Source organism: Carassius carassius, chromosome 22 (assembly GCF_963082965.1).
Source record: "Carassius carassius chromosome 22, fCarCar2.1, whole genome shotgun sequence".
Classification (NCBI taxonomy): Eukaryota; Metazoa; Chordata; class Actinopteri; order Cypriniformes; family Cyprinidae; genus Carassius; species Carassius carassius.
In genome coordinates this window covers 23,589,462-23,607,648 of record NC_081776.1, presented here as the reverse complement: position 1 = coordinate 23,607,648, position 18,187 = coordinate 23,589,462, and the positions used below count along the sequence as shown (strand labels likewise).

General features: G+C 41.2%; 1 protein-coding gene across 2 annotated transcripts; it reads left to right on the top strand.

Annotated features, from left to right (window-relative positions):
* The first annotated feature begins 567 nt into the window (after positions 1–567).
* Positions 568–9,352, top strand: LOC132099128 (uncharacterized). Of its 2 annotated transcripts, XM_059505586.1 has the most exons (9): positions 568–648; positions 1,417–1,509; positions 2,193–2,285; positions 2,397–2,465; positions 3,035–3,205; positions 3,301–5,302; positions 5,404–5,454; positions 7,934–8,017; positions 8,991–9,352. In XM_059505586.1, the coding sequence occupies exons 1-9, from the start codon at positions 580–582 to the stop codon at positions 9,206–9,208; spliced, it is 2,850 nt and encodes a 949-aa protein (XP_059361569.1). In that variant the 5' UTR covers positions 568–579; the 3' UTR covers positions 9,209–9,352. The 2 variants fall into 2 exon arrangements, with proteins under 2 accessions (XP_059361569.1, XP_059361570.1); XM_059505587.1 differs by lacking the exon at positions 2,193–2,285.
* The last annotated feature ends 8,835 nt before the right edge of the window (positions 9,353–18,187 follow it).

Sequence of the window (18,187 nt, the reverse complement as noted above, 5' to 3'; positions counted from 1 at the left end):
TTCTATCTGTCTGTATGTCTCTGTCAGTCTCTTTATCTGTCTGTGCCTGTCTCTGTTTGTCTATTAATTTATTATGTGGTTTTGACTTGGGGAAAGTCTTACACACCGTTTCCAGTGTTATTATCTCTGTCTGTATATTTGTCTCTTTATTTGTCTGTGTCTGTCTGTCTGTGTCAGTCTCTTTATCTGTCTGTGCCTATCTGTCTCCGTCTGTGTCGGTCTCTTTTATCTGTCTGTATGTCTGTGTCAGTCTCTTTATCTGTCTCTGTCTGTCTGTGTCCGTCTTTTTATCTGTCTGTGCCTGTCTGTGTCAGTCTCTTTATCTGTCTGTGCCTGTCTATGTCTGTCTGTCTATTATTTTATTATATGTGGTTTTGACTTGGGAAAGTCTTGCACACTGTTTCCAGTGTAATGTACGTAGTGGGGACCTGCAGTTTTAGGAAAGCCATACAAACCCTTTGGTACCAAATACACACATTTCACAGGTTTAGCATAGTGGGGACCTTGTCTAATAAGTGATGCCTTGTAACTATTTTTTAAACAACTTTATTATAGCCTCCATGCAATGATAATGACAACATGACAGCCATAGAGAACTGCTCTGAGGATTCTGTAACTACTGCAGGCACTTCACGATTCACAGCTGAGGTATGTGTATTTATTATCTCTCTCTGTGTCTTTGTCTCTTTATTTGTCTGTGTCTGTCCGTCTGTGTCGGTCTCTTTATCTCTGTATTTCTGTCAGTCTCTCTATCTGTCTCTGTCTGTCTGTCTGTGCCTGTCTGTCTGTTTCTCTGTCTGTCAGTCTCTTTATCTGTCTGTGCCTGTCTCTGTCTGTGTTGGTTTCTTTTATCTGTCTGTCTGTGTCGGTCTCTTTATCTGTCTGTCTGTGTCGGTCTCTTTATCTGTCTGTGCCTGTTTCTGTCTGTGTTGGTTTCTTTTATCTGTCTGTATTTCTGTCAGTCTTTCTGTCTGTCTGTGCCTGTCTCTGTCTGTGTTGGTCTCTTTTATCTGTCTGTCTGTGTCGGTCTCTTTATCTGTCTGTCTGTGTTGGTTTCTTTTATCTGTCTGTATTTCTGTCAGTCTCTCTGTCTGTCTGTGCCTGTCTCTGTCTGTCTTGGTCTCTTTTATCTGTCTGTCAGTCTCTTTATCTGTCTGTCTGTCTGTCTGTGTTGGTCTCTTTATCTGTCTGTGCCTGTCTATGTCTGTCTGTCTATTAATTTATTATATGTGGTTTTGACTTGGGAAAGTCTTGCACACTGTTTCCAGTGTAATGTACGTAGTGGGGACCTGTAGTTTTAGGAAAGCCATACAAACCCTTTGGTACCAAATACACACATTTCACAGGTTTAGCATAGTGGGGACCTTGTCTAATAAGTGATGACCTTTAACTATTTTTTAAACAACTTTATTATAGCCTCCATGCAATGATGATGACAACATGACAGCCATAGAGAACTGCTCTGAGGATTCTGTAACTACTGCAGGCACTTCACGATTCACAGCTGAGGTATGTGTATTTATTATCTCTCTCTGTGTCTTTGTCTCTTTATTTGTCTGTGTCTTTCTGTCTGTGTCAGTCTCTTTATCTGTCTGTGCCTGTCTCTGTCTGTGTCAGTCTCTTTATCTGTCTGTGCCTGTCTCTGTGTCTGTCTATTATTATTATATGTGGTTTTGACTTGGGAAAGTCTTACACACCGTTTCCAGTGTTATTATCTCTGTCTGTGTCTTTGACACAGACAGAAAAACAGACATATAAAGAGACAGTCTCTTTATCTGTCTGTGCCTATCTGTCTCTGTCTGTCAGTCTCTTTATCTGTCTGTGCCTGTCTCTGTCTTTGTCTGTATCTTTTATCTGTCTGTATGTCTGTGTCAGTCTCTTTATCGGTCTCTGTCTGTCTGTGTCGGTCTCTTTATCTATCTGTGTCTGTCTGTTTTTCTGTCTGTGTCGGTCTCTTTATCTGTCTGTGCCTGTCTATTTCTGTCTGTCTATTAATTTATTACATGTGGTTTTGACTTGGGAAAGTCTTACACACTGTTTCCAGTGTAATGTACGTAGTGGGGACCTGTAGTTTTACGAAAGCCATACAAACCCTTTGGTAACAAATACACACATTTCACAGGTTTAGCATAGTGGGGACCTTGCCTAATAAGTGATGCCTTGTAACTATTTTTTAAACAACTTTATTATAGCCTCCATGCAATGATGATGACAACATGACAGCCATAGAGAACTGCTCTGAGGATTCTGTAACTACTGCAGGCACTTCACTATTCACAGCTGAGGTATGTGTATTTATTATCTCTCTCTGTGTCTTTGTCTCGGTCTCTGTCTGACAGGGATTTTCTCCCTTCCACTTCATTTTCATATTTTTCTTTCTTTTTTGTCCTTAACAGCCTTTGGTTGATTATTCGGACAGCGAAGATGAGGTTTTGTGTTCTAAAATTATGACATCTTTTGAAAAGGTATTTATTTGTATATTTTCTTCCGTTTGTTTTTACCTGCCCCATACCTAAATTGCACTATTTTTAGCTCAATAATGTGAAGTAAATTTAAAAGGACAAATAAAAATTGAAAGAGGACCATCTTTTGGACCTTCTTAAAATCTGTTTTCTAAATGCAAGTTACTATTGTGAATATCGTTTCACACCCATAAGACATTCGTTAATCTTCAGAACACTAATTAAAATATTTTTGATGAAATCCAAGTGCTTTCTTTCCCTCCATCTGAAGTTAGAATGGCAAAATTATTATAATCTGTTTTCTGAAGATGAATAAGGGTCTTATGAGTTTGGAACAACATGAGGATGAGTAATGTTTAATGATAGAATTTTCATTTTTGGGGGAACTATCCCTTTAAATTGATAGACATGGATCGAGCATTTAACAAATGTTGATTTAATAGATACAGATTTTACACATTAATTATAAAGTGTAAAAAAAGGCAACAGTTATTTTTCATTATATGATAAACATACTTTTTTCTAGATCATTTAAAACTTGTCATTCTGATGTTTTTTGTTTGTTTTTTTAGAGATCTGTGATTTGTGATGATTCGGATGATCTCTTTGAAAAGTCCAGTGTAAACAGTAAAGATGACCATACAGACATTCAAGATGACATCAGACGGAATCATGCATCATTTGCAATGAGTGAACAACATTCCGCTTGTACCACAGCATCCAAAAGAGCAAAAAACACCAGAGTAAGTGTTAATTACTTTAATAGCTTGGATAGAATAGAGTAGAGAATAGCCTATGATGGAGGATTAAATGAACTGAATGGTCATTGTCTTTCAAGGCTAGAGGGAAGATTGCTGAGTACTCAGATGGTTCGAGTGAAGATGAGTTATCTGTTAGTGAGGAGGAGTATATTCCTGACACATCAGAGAGTTACACATCAGATAGTAGCATGAGCTTTATTGCTTCACCAAAAGGTAAAGGAAAAAAGTTACAGACTTTGCCAGTCCGGACCAGTTCAGCTGTGAACAGAATCAAAAAGTTCAGCATTAAAAGCAGCGGTGACTTAGGGAGCTCCCAGAACCACGACATAGCCAAAGTTCCTGACACATCTTCCATTCTTGACAGCGCAACATCAGTAGTTATCCCAGCTATAATTAAAAAGAGAGGTGGATTGAGAATGTACAGCAAAAAACAACAGTGCTTTTTTTGTGACGGTGCTTTTACAAAAATTTCTAGACACCTGGAACGAAAGCATAGAAATGAGGTAGAGGTAGCGAAAGCATTAAGTCATCCAAAGGGCTCAAAAGAAAGGAGGATGCAACTGGAGTATCTACGTAACAAAGGGAACTTTGCTTACAATAGTACTGTTATTAATACAGGTGCAGGACTGATGATTCCGCGGAAACTGCCCAAAAAGAACCTGGATGGGGAAAGTTTTATGCACTGCATTTACTGCAAAGGACTCTTCTTAAAGAAAACTCTGTGGCGACATGTCAAGGTTTGCAAATTCAAGCCTGGTGACGAGAAGCCGAAACCTGGAAAAACCCGTGTCCAGGTTCTTTGTGGCTTTGCACAACCTCCCCCACCAGGAGTAACTCATGGTGTTTGGAAGCTGTTAAATTCAATGAACCAGGACCGAGTGGCCCTTGAAACTAGAAATGACTGGTGCATTTTAGAGTTAGGAAAGCATCTTTACAACAAGTATGGATCAAGAGTTAAAATGCATGAACACATCCGCCAAAAGATGAGGGAGCTTGGAAGACTCCTAATATGTGCGAGAGAGGTTTCCCCCCTTACATCTATTAAAGAGCTCATTCATCCCACAAACTTCATGCATACCATCAATGCAGTTAAAAGGGCTGCTGGCTACAATGAAGAGACCAATGTATTTGAAAAGGCTAGTGTGGCTGTGAAACTTGGACAGAGTCTGAACAAAATCGCAATGCTCATTGAGAGCCACTCTACTATTAGTGGAGATGAAGAGACAGGAAAAATTGCGAACAGCTTTCAACAGCTTTATCAGTCTAGATGGCCTGAATACATTTCTTCAACAGCCCGGCGAACACTGGAGGAAGCAAAGTGGAATTCCCCACAATTACTTCCATTCACTGAAGATGTTAAACTCCTTCATATATATCTTGACGAGCAAGAGAAGACCTATCGCAAACTATTGTTAACACAGCCATCATCTCAGCACTGGGCAAAACTGGCCAAGATCACGTTAACTCAGGTTATGCTTTTCAATCGTAGACGAGAAGGGGAAGTGTCACAAATGCCGTTGTCTGCATACATCTCCAGCAACCAATCGGAGGCTCATCCAGATATTAGCATGGCCCTCACGGATTTAGAAAATAAACTATGTCAGTACTTCAAGCGTGTAGAAATCAGAGGCAAAAGAGGCAGAAAGGTTCCTGTGCTTCTCACACCTTCCATGCAAGAATCAATCAGCCTGCTTATTGAAAATCGGAGTAGGTGTGGAATACCAAATGAAAATCCTTTCCTCTTTGCACGTCCATCTGCAATGACGTTTTTCAGAGGCTCTGATTGCATTCGAGAATTTGCTGTTGCATGCAGCGCAAAAAATCCTCAGACTCTTACTTCAACAAAGTTGAGGAAACAGATCGGGACACTTTCTGAAGTTCTTAATCTTAGCAACACAGAGCTAGATCAGTTGGCAGACTTTCTAGGCCATGACATTCGAGTTCATCGTCAATTTTACAGGTTACCCGAAGGCACCCTCCAACTGGCCAAAATTAGTAAAATTTTTCTGGCCCTCGAAAAAGGACGCTTGGCAGACTTCAAAGGGCGAAATCTTAATGAAATCAACATTGATCCAGAAGGTACTATACACTGTACACAACATGGGTTCAGATTTTGGGAATGCTTTGAATAACATTACCTTGTGTTTTAAATTATATATTTCTGTATTTTCTACCTTTAGAGGAAGTTACAGTGGACAGTGATTTGGAGGAGTCCCCTTCTAGTTTGAAAGGTAATGATTACATGTTGTCAGTTTGTTCCATTTATGTTTGCCCAATTAATGGGACATCGGTTGCCCATTTCTGAGTTCATGAGTTGGACTGATTCACGGAATGTCCGCAAAATACCCGTCTGCTGACTCTGAAACCCGGAAGCAGTTCAAGTGGATGATGTAGCACGTCGGCATTGTGGGATTATTGAGAGCGCAGAGAGAGAACAAAACAAAACGCTGTTTTGAAGCGAATTAGAAGCACAAAGCGAGGATTCAGCAGACGTGAGAAAGGCGTTTATAAAGCATATTGTGACGAGTGGGGCGGGGACCGAGGCGGGAACTGGCGGACAATCAAATAAAGACTTTAATTCCAAAATAAACACAAAACTCTTTTGTATCCTTCCAATCTCCTCCATGGGACTTGAGACCGGTGGGTTGAGCAAGTGTCGCTCATCTTCAATCACTCCACCGGCCTTGCTCCGTTCCCACGGCTCTCGGCCCCGCCCCACTCCTCACACATATTTTATATATATATATATATACTTAGTGTTTATTGCTCTTTTGAAGCTGACAACTCAACCATCTGGAGTCCGTTGACGTACACTATATGCCGAAATTGTCACAGATGGGTCTGTTTCTTCCTCTTCTTATCACAGCACTCGCCCAAACCTGGCTCCTGATCAGGCACACCTGCACCCCATGAGCGCTCCAATTAACTCACTCATCAAGCCCCACATAAAAGCACACACCTCAGAATCATTCACCAACTGGTCTCGTAAACTCTACGTGGACTCTACCCTTGGTATCCTTATCCTAAGCAAGCTATTACCTACCTATGAATCTTACCACCTGTCTCCTTCCTCAGTGATCCCTTCCGTCTCCAGCTCAATTCTCCAGTCGAGGTGTCTGTTTCCCGTCAGTCCTGGTCTCCACTCTTCGTCTCTACGAGTCTCCTGTAAGGCAAGAAAGATCAAATTATTTCCTGGATCATCCTCTAGACGAATCTCAGTGCTGGCATACTCACCTGAACAATCTCCACTCAGCTCCTTTGCTGTCCTGTTGTTTAATAAACTTCGCTGTTGTTTACTTACCTCTTAGTCCGACCAGTGACCATTACAGAAGATCAAACCAATACAGAAGATGAGGCTTGAGCTGGCATCCATTAATGTGGACCCGAGGGATGGTGAGCATAGCCCTTCAGGAGCCACAATTTTTATCCTCCATGACGGCCAAGATCTAGAGGGTTTTGTGCAGGAGTTTGTGAATTATGGTCAACTCGCCGCATTAGGATGACCTTACCTTAATGGAGGGATTCTGGTGCAGGTTGAAGGAAGATATCCATCTCTTCATGCTGAGAGCTGATCCATGCTGGTCATTGAAGAATTACATTAACTTCGCGCTGTGGATCGCCGGATCAGACTTCACCGTGGACGAGGCGAATTCCCGTCCGCAGTCGTCACATGTGGCTGCCCCTCCGCTATCAGTTCCACCTGCTGTTCCCCAGCTGAGCTCGGATTTTCCAGCTGCCGGTGCCTCAAGTCCTGAATCACTGTCCGTGGCTCCGCTGTTCAGCCCGCACTCATGCCCGCCACCATCCATGGCCAACACGAGTCCGTAGCCATCCACGGCTCACTCAGGCTGGGTTCCATCTGTGGCAAAGTCTGTGCCGCTGACCAAAGCAAGATTAATGCCGCCAGAGGGTTCCATGGCAAGCCCCGTTAACATCAAGATGCCCGCACCTCGCAAGTCCCGTTTAAAGCCTGCTCCTCGGAAATAACCTCCCCTGTGGCCGATTCCCCAGAACTCACCCTAGTTTCTCCTGAGCACCCAACAGTTCCTGTAGGCAAACCAGGAGGGACACTTCTCCCGGAGTTCTCAGCTCCTCTCCTCCCCTCAGAGCCTTCATCTCCCTTGGCTCCACTGGTTCTGTCCAGCTCTCCTCCTCCAGAGCCTCCGCTGGTCCCGTCCAGCTCCGCTCCTCTAGAGTGTCCTTAAGTGCCAGCTTCTCCTGAGCGCCCACCAGAGCCCACTCCTCCTCAGCGCCCCCATGAACCTAAGACCCTGGACTTTCCCAAGAATATTTTTTTTGGGGGGGGGGGCTATATAGCCATGGCTGAATTAAGGGTGGGTAGGCTATGGGCCAAGGTTATCATCCTCGAGCTGCCTGCTCCGCCATGGCCCCCCAGGTACCTGATCCGCCATGGCCTTCTGGATCTAGGCTATAGAATATGGATATAGGCTACATTATCCCATACATTTATTTATTTGTGGTGGTTGAAATTGCTAAATAAACACGAGCACTGCACATTTCAAAATTAATATTGATATCGGAATGATATCTTATAGACCGAAATTAAGAAATGTATTGTGATGTAAATTTTGGCCATATTGTCCTGCCCTGACCCTGACGGCACCTCAGGAACTTTGTATTCTTGAGATGACTGTCTTTTTGCTGCAGAGACTTGTCAATACTCAAGACTGGCTTAATTTTTGCTTTCAGAATGCACCACAGTATCATCACCGCAGCACACTGTTTGTGAGAACAGCACACTTCCAGAAGACCCAGTCTCCAAAAAAAAGAGAGGTATGATCATTTTACTTACACCTCACTTATTGCTGATTGTCCTGAAAAAAAATTTCCTTTTGCATCAGGATTCTATTTACAACATGTTTTTGACGCATTTTAGTATTCTAACTATGGGTGAGCCAATTAAAGGGATAGGTGCTGTTGATTTAGGGATCAAGGGAAGTCGTGGCCTAATGGTTAGAGAGTCGGACTCCCAATCGAAAGGTTGTGAGTTCGAGTCCCGGGCCGGCAGGAATTGTGGGTGGGGGGAGTGCATGTACAGTTCTCTCTCCACCCTCAATACCACGACTTAGGTGCCCTTGAGCAAGGCATTGAACTCCCAACTGCTCCCCGGGCGCCGCAGCATAAATGATGCCCACTGCTCCGGGTGTGTGCTCACAGTGTGTGTGTGTGTGTGTTCACTGCTCTGTGTGTGTGCATTTCGGATGGGTTAAATGCAGAGCACAAATTCTGAGTATGGGTCACCATACTTGGCTGAATGTCACTTCACTTTACTCTCCCTCAGTGCTAATGTATCCGCTGAGAGAGCAGCCTTAGCTCGGCTAGTGCTTCCCACATTTTCCGCTGACTCTGATGTCTGTGTAGTGATTAAGAGGTACACTTCGTTTTGGGTAGGCTATATCTAACATGCATTCGTGGTCTCATGAATCTATTAGTTGTTCCTGGTCGTCGTTTTGGCTGAGCACAAATTATGTTTAACTTTATATATTTATTCGGAATTTTACCAAATTAAAACTGACATTAACAAAAAGAGGCAGAGTTGTGCCTATGTCGTGCTTTCCCCCATACACCACGCCTACCAAGTAAGGGTACTATTGGCAGTGAAAGCACAAGCCTGATCAAGGTTACCTGTACCGAATCGAATTGAACTGTACTGTACCGTACCACTCATTTGCATAAGACCACTGGTTAATGCATTGTTTATGCAAGTGCTTGTCATGAGTAAAATGCTAATGTGTTCCCCCCACAGGTTACGTTAAGAAGACGGCCTGGAACAAACATGAGATACAGGCTGTGGAGAAGCATATGATGAGGTTTATTAACAACCGCAAAATTCCAGGAAAGGCGGACTGCATGAGGTGTAAAGAGGCGGAACCACTTGCACTTAAAAATAGAGAGTGGTCCACACTTAAATTTTACATCAAAAATCGAATCTCCGCTCTAAACAGAAAAGATCTGCCAAATTAATTGACACACTGGCAGATTTAATTGTTCACTGGTAGAAACAAGCTTTTATAGTTTTAAAACAAGCTTCCATAGTCACATGGTTATAACGCAATAGACCATCAGTTCCATATTATTGTATGGAAATGTAGATTGTTCTTTCGAAAATTAAGGTTTTAAATAACTTTTTTTCATCCTTGTCTGCTTCAAATGTATAATTGTTTTTCTATAAACGCAAGCATGGTAGACTTTCATGCTAAAGTTATTGTACTTGTTTTCAAAAACTTGAGAATGCAGTGTTTGTCATGAAGGGTTTTATTAATTAATATATTTTTTTAAACAACTAGTGTTTACTGTGAACATCTTCATGAAGGATTTATACTAATGTTTGTTGACGACTGAAACTTATGCTAATGTTTCTTGACTTGACTATTTTGACGTACTGATGTTATGAGTTTTGAAAATGTATGTCATATACTGTATAACACTTTTTTTACTAAACCTTTTAAAGTACTAACAGTTAATTTTGTTTCTACATATAAAACAAACATCGACAAAATCAATTAAAGCATGGAGCAAATTGTAGCTCCTGTTCTGTCTAAAGTACGCAGATTCTCTTTTGTGTGTGTCACAATGACCAAAGACTGGTGTTGAGTGTGTTTAGATTCGATCCCCACAATGACCAAAGACTGGTGTTGAGTGTGTGAGTCCAGTCCCCACAATGACCAAAGACTGGTGTTGAGTGTGTGAGTCCAGTCCCCACAATGACCAAAGACTGGTGTTGAGTGTGTGAGTCCAGTCCCCACAATGACCAAAGACTGGTGTTGAGTGTGTGAGTCCAGTCCCCACAATGGCCAAAGACTGGTGTTGAGTGTGTGAGTCCAGTCCCCACAATGACCAAAGACTGGTGTTGAGTGTGTGAGTCCAGTCCCCACAATGACCAAAGACTGGTGTTGAGTGTGTGAGTCCAGTCCCCACAATGACCAAAGACTGGTGTTGAGTGTGTGAGTCCAGTCCCCACAATGGCCAAAGACTGGTGTTGAGTGTGTGAGTCCAGTCCCCACAATGACCAAAGACTGGTGTTGAGTGTGTGAGTCCAGTCCCCACAATGACCAAAGACTGGTGTTGAGTGTGTGAGTCCAGTCCCCACAATGGCCAAAGACTGGTGTTGAGTGTGTTTAGATTCGATCCCCACAATGACCAAAGACTGGTGTTGAGTGTGTTTAGATTCGATCCCCACAATGACCAAAGACTGGTGTTGAGTGTGTGAGTCCAGTCCCCACAATGACCAAAGACTGGTGTTGAGTGTGTTTAGATTCGATCCCCACAATGACCAAAGACTGGTGTTGAGTGTGTTTAGATTCGATCCCCACAATGACCAAAGACTGGTGTTGAGTGTGTGAGTCCAGTCCCCACAATGACCAAAGACTGGTGTTGAGTGTGTTTAGATGTGATCCCCACAATGACCAAAGACTGGTGTTGAGTGTGTTTAGATTCGATCCCCACAATGACCAAAGACTGGTGTTGAGTGTGTGAGTCCAGTCCCCACAATGACCAAAGACTGGTGTTGAGTGTGTGAGTCCAGTCCCCACAATGACCAAAGACTGGTGTTGAGTGTGTGAGTCCAGTCCCCACAATGACCAAAAACTGGTTGTGTGTTTGCCGGTCCCCAGATATACTCAATACCTGAAATGTCCCCACAAGTGACCACTGTGTCAGGTTTAGAATTTATTTAGTGAAATATTTGTAATCTGAAGAGATACTTTTAAAAAGGCTTTGTAGTTTTTGTCAAATATTTTTTTTTTAGGTCTGTAGGATCATAGGAAAGGGTGGTCCCCACTATGTAGCAATCCTGACAGGTGACCCCCACAATGCACAAAAACAAGTATGTGTGTGTGTGTGTGTGTGAGAGAGAGAGAGAGAGAGAGAGAGAGTGAGTATGTATGTATATGAGTTTATTTTTATTTTATTTTTTTATATCAGATTTTAGAAACCTCATATTATTTATACTTCTTGAAGAAGAAAAAAAAACTATATAATATAATATAAAATAAATATTTATATTTATTATATATAACTATATAATATGAATATGATATTTGTATATTTTTCTTTACCTAATGTATACATTTATTTTCTTGGATCATAATATTTAACATATTCTTATTGATTTGTCAATTCTATATACTGATGTCTGTCTTGTTTTGAAATAACAAATGTGATTATTTAATGAGCTCATATTCCCTGAAAGTCACATGTTGGAATATTCAAGGACTGAGGTCCTCTGTTTTTGGGATCAAGAGTCAGCATTCAGACTTTAAATTTTAAAATTTAAATTCTGAATTCTGACATTATAATACTACAGGAAACATGGAATGTTAAAGATTTGTCCACTGGCTGTCCGATTGGATTTAGGGAAATAGTTGTCCCATCGACGAAAATAAGAGGGGTGACTCAGGGCAGAGAGTCAGGGGGGATGCTGATATGGTACAGAGCACACCTCATAGACTCAATCACAGCTGTACAAGTCGGAAAATTTAACATTTGGTTAAAAATCCAAAAAGACATTGTCTCCACAGACTGTCCCATATTCTTGTGTGCTATATACCTTCCCCCAGCTGAGTCCCCCTATTACAGCGAAGAAACCTTCTCCATCCTGCAGGATGAGATCTGCCATTTCCAGACTAAAGGGAATGTGTTAATGTGTGGCGATCTAAATGCCAGAACTGGAAATGAACCAGACTTTGTCAACACACAGGGAGACAAATATATCACAAACACCAGCCACTCTCTGCCCTCATACCAACTAAGAAACAATTATGACAAATTAACAAACAAAAGTGGGAAAAGCCTTCTAGAGCTCTGTCGGTCACTGGGCCTGTATATCGTGAACGGTCGCATACGGGGAGACTCTTTCGGTTGTTATACCTTTAATTCTTTCTTGGGCAACAGTACTGTAGATTACTTCATCACAGACATTGACCCAGTGCATCTCAGAGCATTCACAGTCAGGCCTCAAACACCTCTGTCAGACCACTGTAACATTACACTCTATTTAAGACAAACTCATAGCAATGAATCACACAGACAGCCCTCTCATTTACTGAAGCTGCAACCACCCTACAAGTGGACAGATAACAGCACAGTAAATTATCACAATGCATTAGAAAGTCAAACAATCAAATTATTATTGGACAAATTCATAATGGACACATATCCACGAAATAAAGTAGGCATACATCTGGCACTAAAGGACATTACAGATATATTCCACCAATCAGCATCCATGTGCAATTTGAAAAAATTATTAAAAAGAAAACCAAAAAACACCAATGAGAAGTGGTTTGACGAAGAGTGTAAAAGAATTAGAATGACAGTACGAAATCTTTCAAATCAAAAACACAGAGATCCTGACAATGAAGAACTCCGCCACCAGTATCACGAAGCCCTTAGACTGTACAAACAAACTCTAAAAGCAAAAAAGGAAGAAAAATTATTTCAAACAATGGAGGAGTCAATAAATACCAGTAACTTCTGGAACAACTGGAACACGCTCTATAGACCACAGAAAGAAGAATTGGCCATTCAAAACGGGAACATATGGAGGACACACTTTGAAAATCTGTACAAAACAACTGAAACAAATCCTGCTCGAAATGAATTAAAAACCAAATTAGAAATCCTGAAAGAAAAGATTAAACACAATCAGAACCCCCTGGACTCTCCAATCACAGTAAATGAGCTTACAGATAGACTACATGTGCTAAAACCCAACAAGGCATGTGTCATCGACGGAATATTAAACGAAATGATCAAATACACCAACGACCAATTCAAAACCGCAATAATCAAATTATTCAACCTTGTTTTGAGAGTAGGATATTTCCCCGACACCTGGAACCAAGGCCTAATTACACCAGTCTTTAAACAAGGAGACAAATATGAGCCAAACAATTACAGAGGCATATGTGTCAATAGCAACCTGGGGAAAATATTCTGTTCCATTATTAATATAAGATTGCAAAACTTTCTCAAAACCCACAAAATCCTGGACAAAAGTCAAATTGGATTTCTGCCCAAACACAGAACATCGGACCACATCTACACCCTCCACACTATCATTGATCGACATGTATACCAAAATAAATCCAAAATCTTTGCTTGCTTTATTGACTTCTATCTGGCATGAAGGACTCTTTCTAAAACTACTGGAGAATGGGATTGGAGGGAAAACATTTGATTTGATAAGCTCCATGTATAAAAACAATACATGTGCTGTAAAAATAGGAAATAAACGAACAGAATTTTTCTCCCAACATCGAGGAGTCAGACAAGGTTGCCCATTGAGCCCCACTCTATTTAACATTTATATAAACGAATTAGCCAAAGCCTTAAATAATTCCCCTGCCCCCGGCCCAACCCTGACGCAATCAGAAGTCAAATGTCTCCTCTTCGCAGATGATTTAGTCATTCTGTCAAAAACAGAAGAGGGACTACAGCAGCTCCTCGACATCGTAGACACATTCAGTCAAACATGGGCTCTCAAAATCAACCTCGCAAAAACTAAAATAATGATTTTTCAAAACAGATCCAGATGTAGGGAAAATAAATACATCTTTCGAGCAGGAAACCAAGTCCTCCAACACACCCATGAATACACCTATCTGGGATTAAAACTGAGTTCAACAGGGAACTTTAATCTGGCTGTGAATGAACTGAAGGCAAAAGCAATGAGTCTTCTACATGATTAAAAACACAATTCAACATTAAATTCCGATTCAAACATGGCTAAAAATCCTAAAATCAATAATTGAACCAATTGCTCTGTATGGCAGCGAGATATGGGGACCTCTAAAAACCCAAGATTTCTCAAAATGGGAAAAAGAGGAAATCGAAACTCTGCATACACAAATTTGTAAAAATATCCTAAAAGTAAACAGATCAACACCAAACAACTCGTGCAGAGCTGAATTAGGACAATACCCCTTATTGATCAGCATCCAAAAAAGAGCTGTGAAGTTGTAGCAGCACCTGAAGCGCAGCGAGCCGAGCTCACACCAGGCTGAAGCCCTGCGGTGTCAGGAGCAGAACCGGCACCTGAGCGCTCTCTTACAGCTGATGCTCAAACTACAGCCAGACCAGCACAGCACCATCCGGACAAACCAAATCACACAGTCACAAAAACAACATTACATCACCTACTGGAAACATGCTACTAAATCACAGAAGAAGATGGAGCTGTATTTAGACCTGAAGAGAGATTATAAACCAGCAGAATACCTGAGCTGTGTAAAAGATCCCAAATTAAGAAAAACACTTACAAAATACCGACTGAGTGATCACTGTCTGGCTGTAGAGAGAGGACGACACAGACAGAGATGGCAGCCGAGAGAGCAGAGACTGTGTTCACTGTGTTCTCAGAGAGAGCCAGAGACAGAAAAACATTTCTTACTACACTGTGATTACTATCACAACATAAGAGCCGCATATTTCCCCAAATTACAACAAATTAAACAAAATTTTATGGCATTACCAAATACAGAAAAATTAAATCACATTTTAGGGGAAAATTCCAAAATGATCACAACAGCAGCAAGATACGTATCATCCTGTCACAAACTAAGACTGTCAGGCAGTGGACAAAACTGAACAAGAACATCTCTTACATGTACTGTTGTGCAAAGTTATTATTATTATTATTATTTTTATTATTATTTTTTTTTTTTTGTTATTTGTTGTTGTCTTTTTCTTGTTTCTTGTTTGAAGAAGAAAAAGAAAGGAGAAAGTATACATCTACTTAATTAATTTACAAATCTGTTTTTGTTTTATGTATTATATAATTGTTTATTCCTTATTCATGTAATGTACAATGCTTTGGCAATACTGTGCAAGTCATGCCAATAAAGCTCATTTGAATTTGAGAGAGAGAGTGTGTGTGTGTGTGTGTGTGTGTGTGTGTGTGTGTGTGTGTGTGTGTGTGTGTGTGTGTGTGTGTGTGTGTGTGTGGGAGAGAGAGGAAGGGTAGGAGAGTGTGTGTGTGTGCGAGAGAGAGAGAGAGAGAGAGAGAGAGTGTGTGTGTGAGAGAGAGAGAGTGTATGTGTGAGAGGGAGAGTGTGTGAGAGAGAGGGGGAGTGTGTGTGTGTGTTTGTGTGTGTGAGAGAGAGAGAGAGATAATTTTTACTCTTAAATAAAACTTCTGTGTGCACATGCTTCTTTCAAGTCATTTCCATTGTCAGTTTGAAATACTCAATAACGTTTCCCCACACTTGTTTGTAGTGCTTTCTTCATGTAAGTGCAGATAGTCTTGGCAGATATGCATTATGTTCCTTGTTGTCTTCTGTAAACAACATTGAAGGGATTATTTTCCTCACTTCGATTTATATATATATATATATATATATATATATATATATATATATATATATATATTAGTCTATATAGACCCATACTAATACAAAATTACTAACTTAAAGGTTAACTATTAGTCAAGTCTGCTTTATTGTCAATTCTTCCACATGTACAGTACATACATACAGAGAATCGAAGACCCCCGGTGGATACAGATAACATTAACAGTGCAGCCTAAAAATCTAGGTCAAATATAAAATGTAGATACAACTATACAATAAGGGAATGTAAGAAAGACATAATAAAATTAAAAATCAAGTTAAATAAAGCAGCGCAAGGAAGATCGAGTGCAAACCAGTGAAGTGAACAAACAGTGCAGATAAAAGAAGCTTATTCAGTCTGATTAAATTGACAAAGGGCTCAAGAGCAGTTATTTTATTTAACTGACTGATGAGGTAGTAGAATGACGATTAGCAGCTTTTAATAAATAAATAAAAAACTACACAAACGGCCTTTGACAATACTACTGACCTCAGACCAAAACACGGCAAGTTAAGTAAGATAAGACTACTACCAGCAATGAATCGCAAAGTATGGAGGAAAGTGATCATGTATGTTCATGTAACGACTCGCAAATCCTTTATTATTTTGGATTGGCAACCACGTAAACACATAGTAATGCATAGCGTAAGCTACATTTAAAATCATCAAACTAGACCCGCTGTTAAATGTTAAACACAATACAACTAACGTTACACAAATATGCCGCAAGTTGTGCCGCCTTGCCGTCAAGTGTTTTAGTAGGTACCGATAGTGTAGGAAAACAGTGACGTTTTCTACTACGTAATTACGCGCATGCGTAGAACGGATCGTGCAGGTGGAACGGATCGTGTACCGACAGAGCCCTTCCCTCAATATCACAGTCTCCGACATGTTGGCAGGACACCAGCGGCGAAACAGGATTGTTTACATGTGTTGTTAACTCGGTAGTAGAGGAGGTTTTTGCAATTCCGCTCTGTTTTACCATGCCTGGAAGTTACTGCTGCGTTAAAAACTGCTCCAGTACCTCACACGATAAATATGGAAACAGGGGCGTCGCACCCATGGGGGATGTGGGTGTTTTCCCGGTGAGAGGGTTCAACACCCGCACGTTTTCAGCAGTTTTTCCAGTTTTGCACAAACGCCTTACTACAGTCGCTCCTCCGTTTCTCTGGCCGCTCTGTGTCTGCGCTCGCTGCGGCTGCCTCCTCTCCCCCTCCCTCTCAAACATGACACCGGCTTTGAGTGTGACTGGCTGATGATTGGCTGTTCTGCCTTAAGTCCCGCCTCTCTTGTGGTGTTATCGGTCAGCTCGTGCTGAGGAGGCGGGAACTTATGGTTATTTACATCTCCCTTTTACAGCTACTTTGAATGAGTGTTTATGCTTTCGAGGTTTTTAAATAAGCTTGATATGTTTTTGGGAAGATGTTCTGTTATCGTTTTGTTGACATTACGAGTGTTTTCGGTAATATATTTTGTTTTTTAGACTAATGCTAATTGCTATTATTGGGATATTGTTCAGCAGCTAGCTAATTTCGGTTATGTGACGTTATGTGGCATGCAATGTATAACATAACTGTGATGAAGAAGGGGGGGTTGGTCCAAGATGGCGACCGGTGTAGACGGTGTATTCTGAGCTCCGGGACTCTGACCGAGCACCAATGATTTAAACTGTATTTTTGAGACTTTATTATTGATAAATGAAGGAGTGGATCATTGCTCTTGCATCTAGTAAGCTATTTCGCTTGAATAAAAGACCTTTTGCTTGTTGCTAACCAAAGTGCTAAACCAGGACATGTGCTACGATGTTAAAGAGAGATGCCAAGAAGGTGAGAAAGGAAGGATTGATAATGGATGTAGAAGCTGTAAGTTCGTTCTCCGGTTTATGTACACCTCTTCCTGATACTCCCACAAAAAGCCCAAATCCTAAGAAAGTTTGTAACGTTACCAAAGAAGAGGAAGCAGTTACAAATGCTGACATCCTAAAAGCCATTAATGGCTTAAACGACCGTTTTTTGAAGTTTGAAGAAATGGTCAGGAAAAACACAGCTGAGATTGCTAAAATGCAAGAAAATGTGAAAGGGCTAGAAATCCAATGGAAAGGTACTGAGGATGCAGTAAAAACGATGAGTGACCAGATGACTATCTTGAGGGAGAGACAAGAAGATTCGGAGCGGTACAGTAGGAGGTGGAATCTTCGTCTTCTGAATCTTCCGGAGAGCAGCAACGAGGATGTGAGGAAGGAGGTGATGGAGATTATTGCGGAAATCATTCCAGAGGAAAAGAGCAAGCTTGGTTTCATGGTGGACACTGTGCACAGGGTCGGACGCCCGAGAGAGGATAAAAGCACACGTCCAATCATCATTCAGTTCACCATGCGCAATTTCAGATTCAAACTTTGGAGAGCTTCTTTCAACTCTGATGTCATGAAGAAAAAGAACCTTCGGATGACGGAAGATTTAACCCAACTGGAGAGACAATGCAGAAATAAACTGTGGCCTCTTGTGAAGCAAGCGCGTGCTGACGGAAAGAAAACGAAATGGCAGGGTCCTGATGTCGTCATTAACGGTGTGAGACACGCCGCATAACTTGTTAAACTTACCTTAATGTGAGGTT

What these genes read in the sequence shown, in the direction of transcription:
- LOC132099128 (XM_059505586.1), top strand. Translation starts at nt 580, where the DNA reads ATGACAGCCATAGAGAACTGCTCTGAGGATTCTGTAACTACTGCAGGC. An exon ending in AATCAACATTGATCCAGAAG is followed by an intron (nt 5,303 to 5,403) that starts GTACTATACACT and finishes TTCTACCTTTAG; the next exon opens with AGGAAGTTACAGTGGACAGT. An exon ending in AGTCTCCAAAAAAAAGAGAG is followed by an intron (nt 8,018 to 8,990) that starts GTATGATCATTT and finishes TTCCCCCCACAG; the next exon opens with GTTACGTTAAGAAGACGGCC.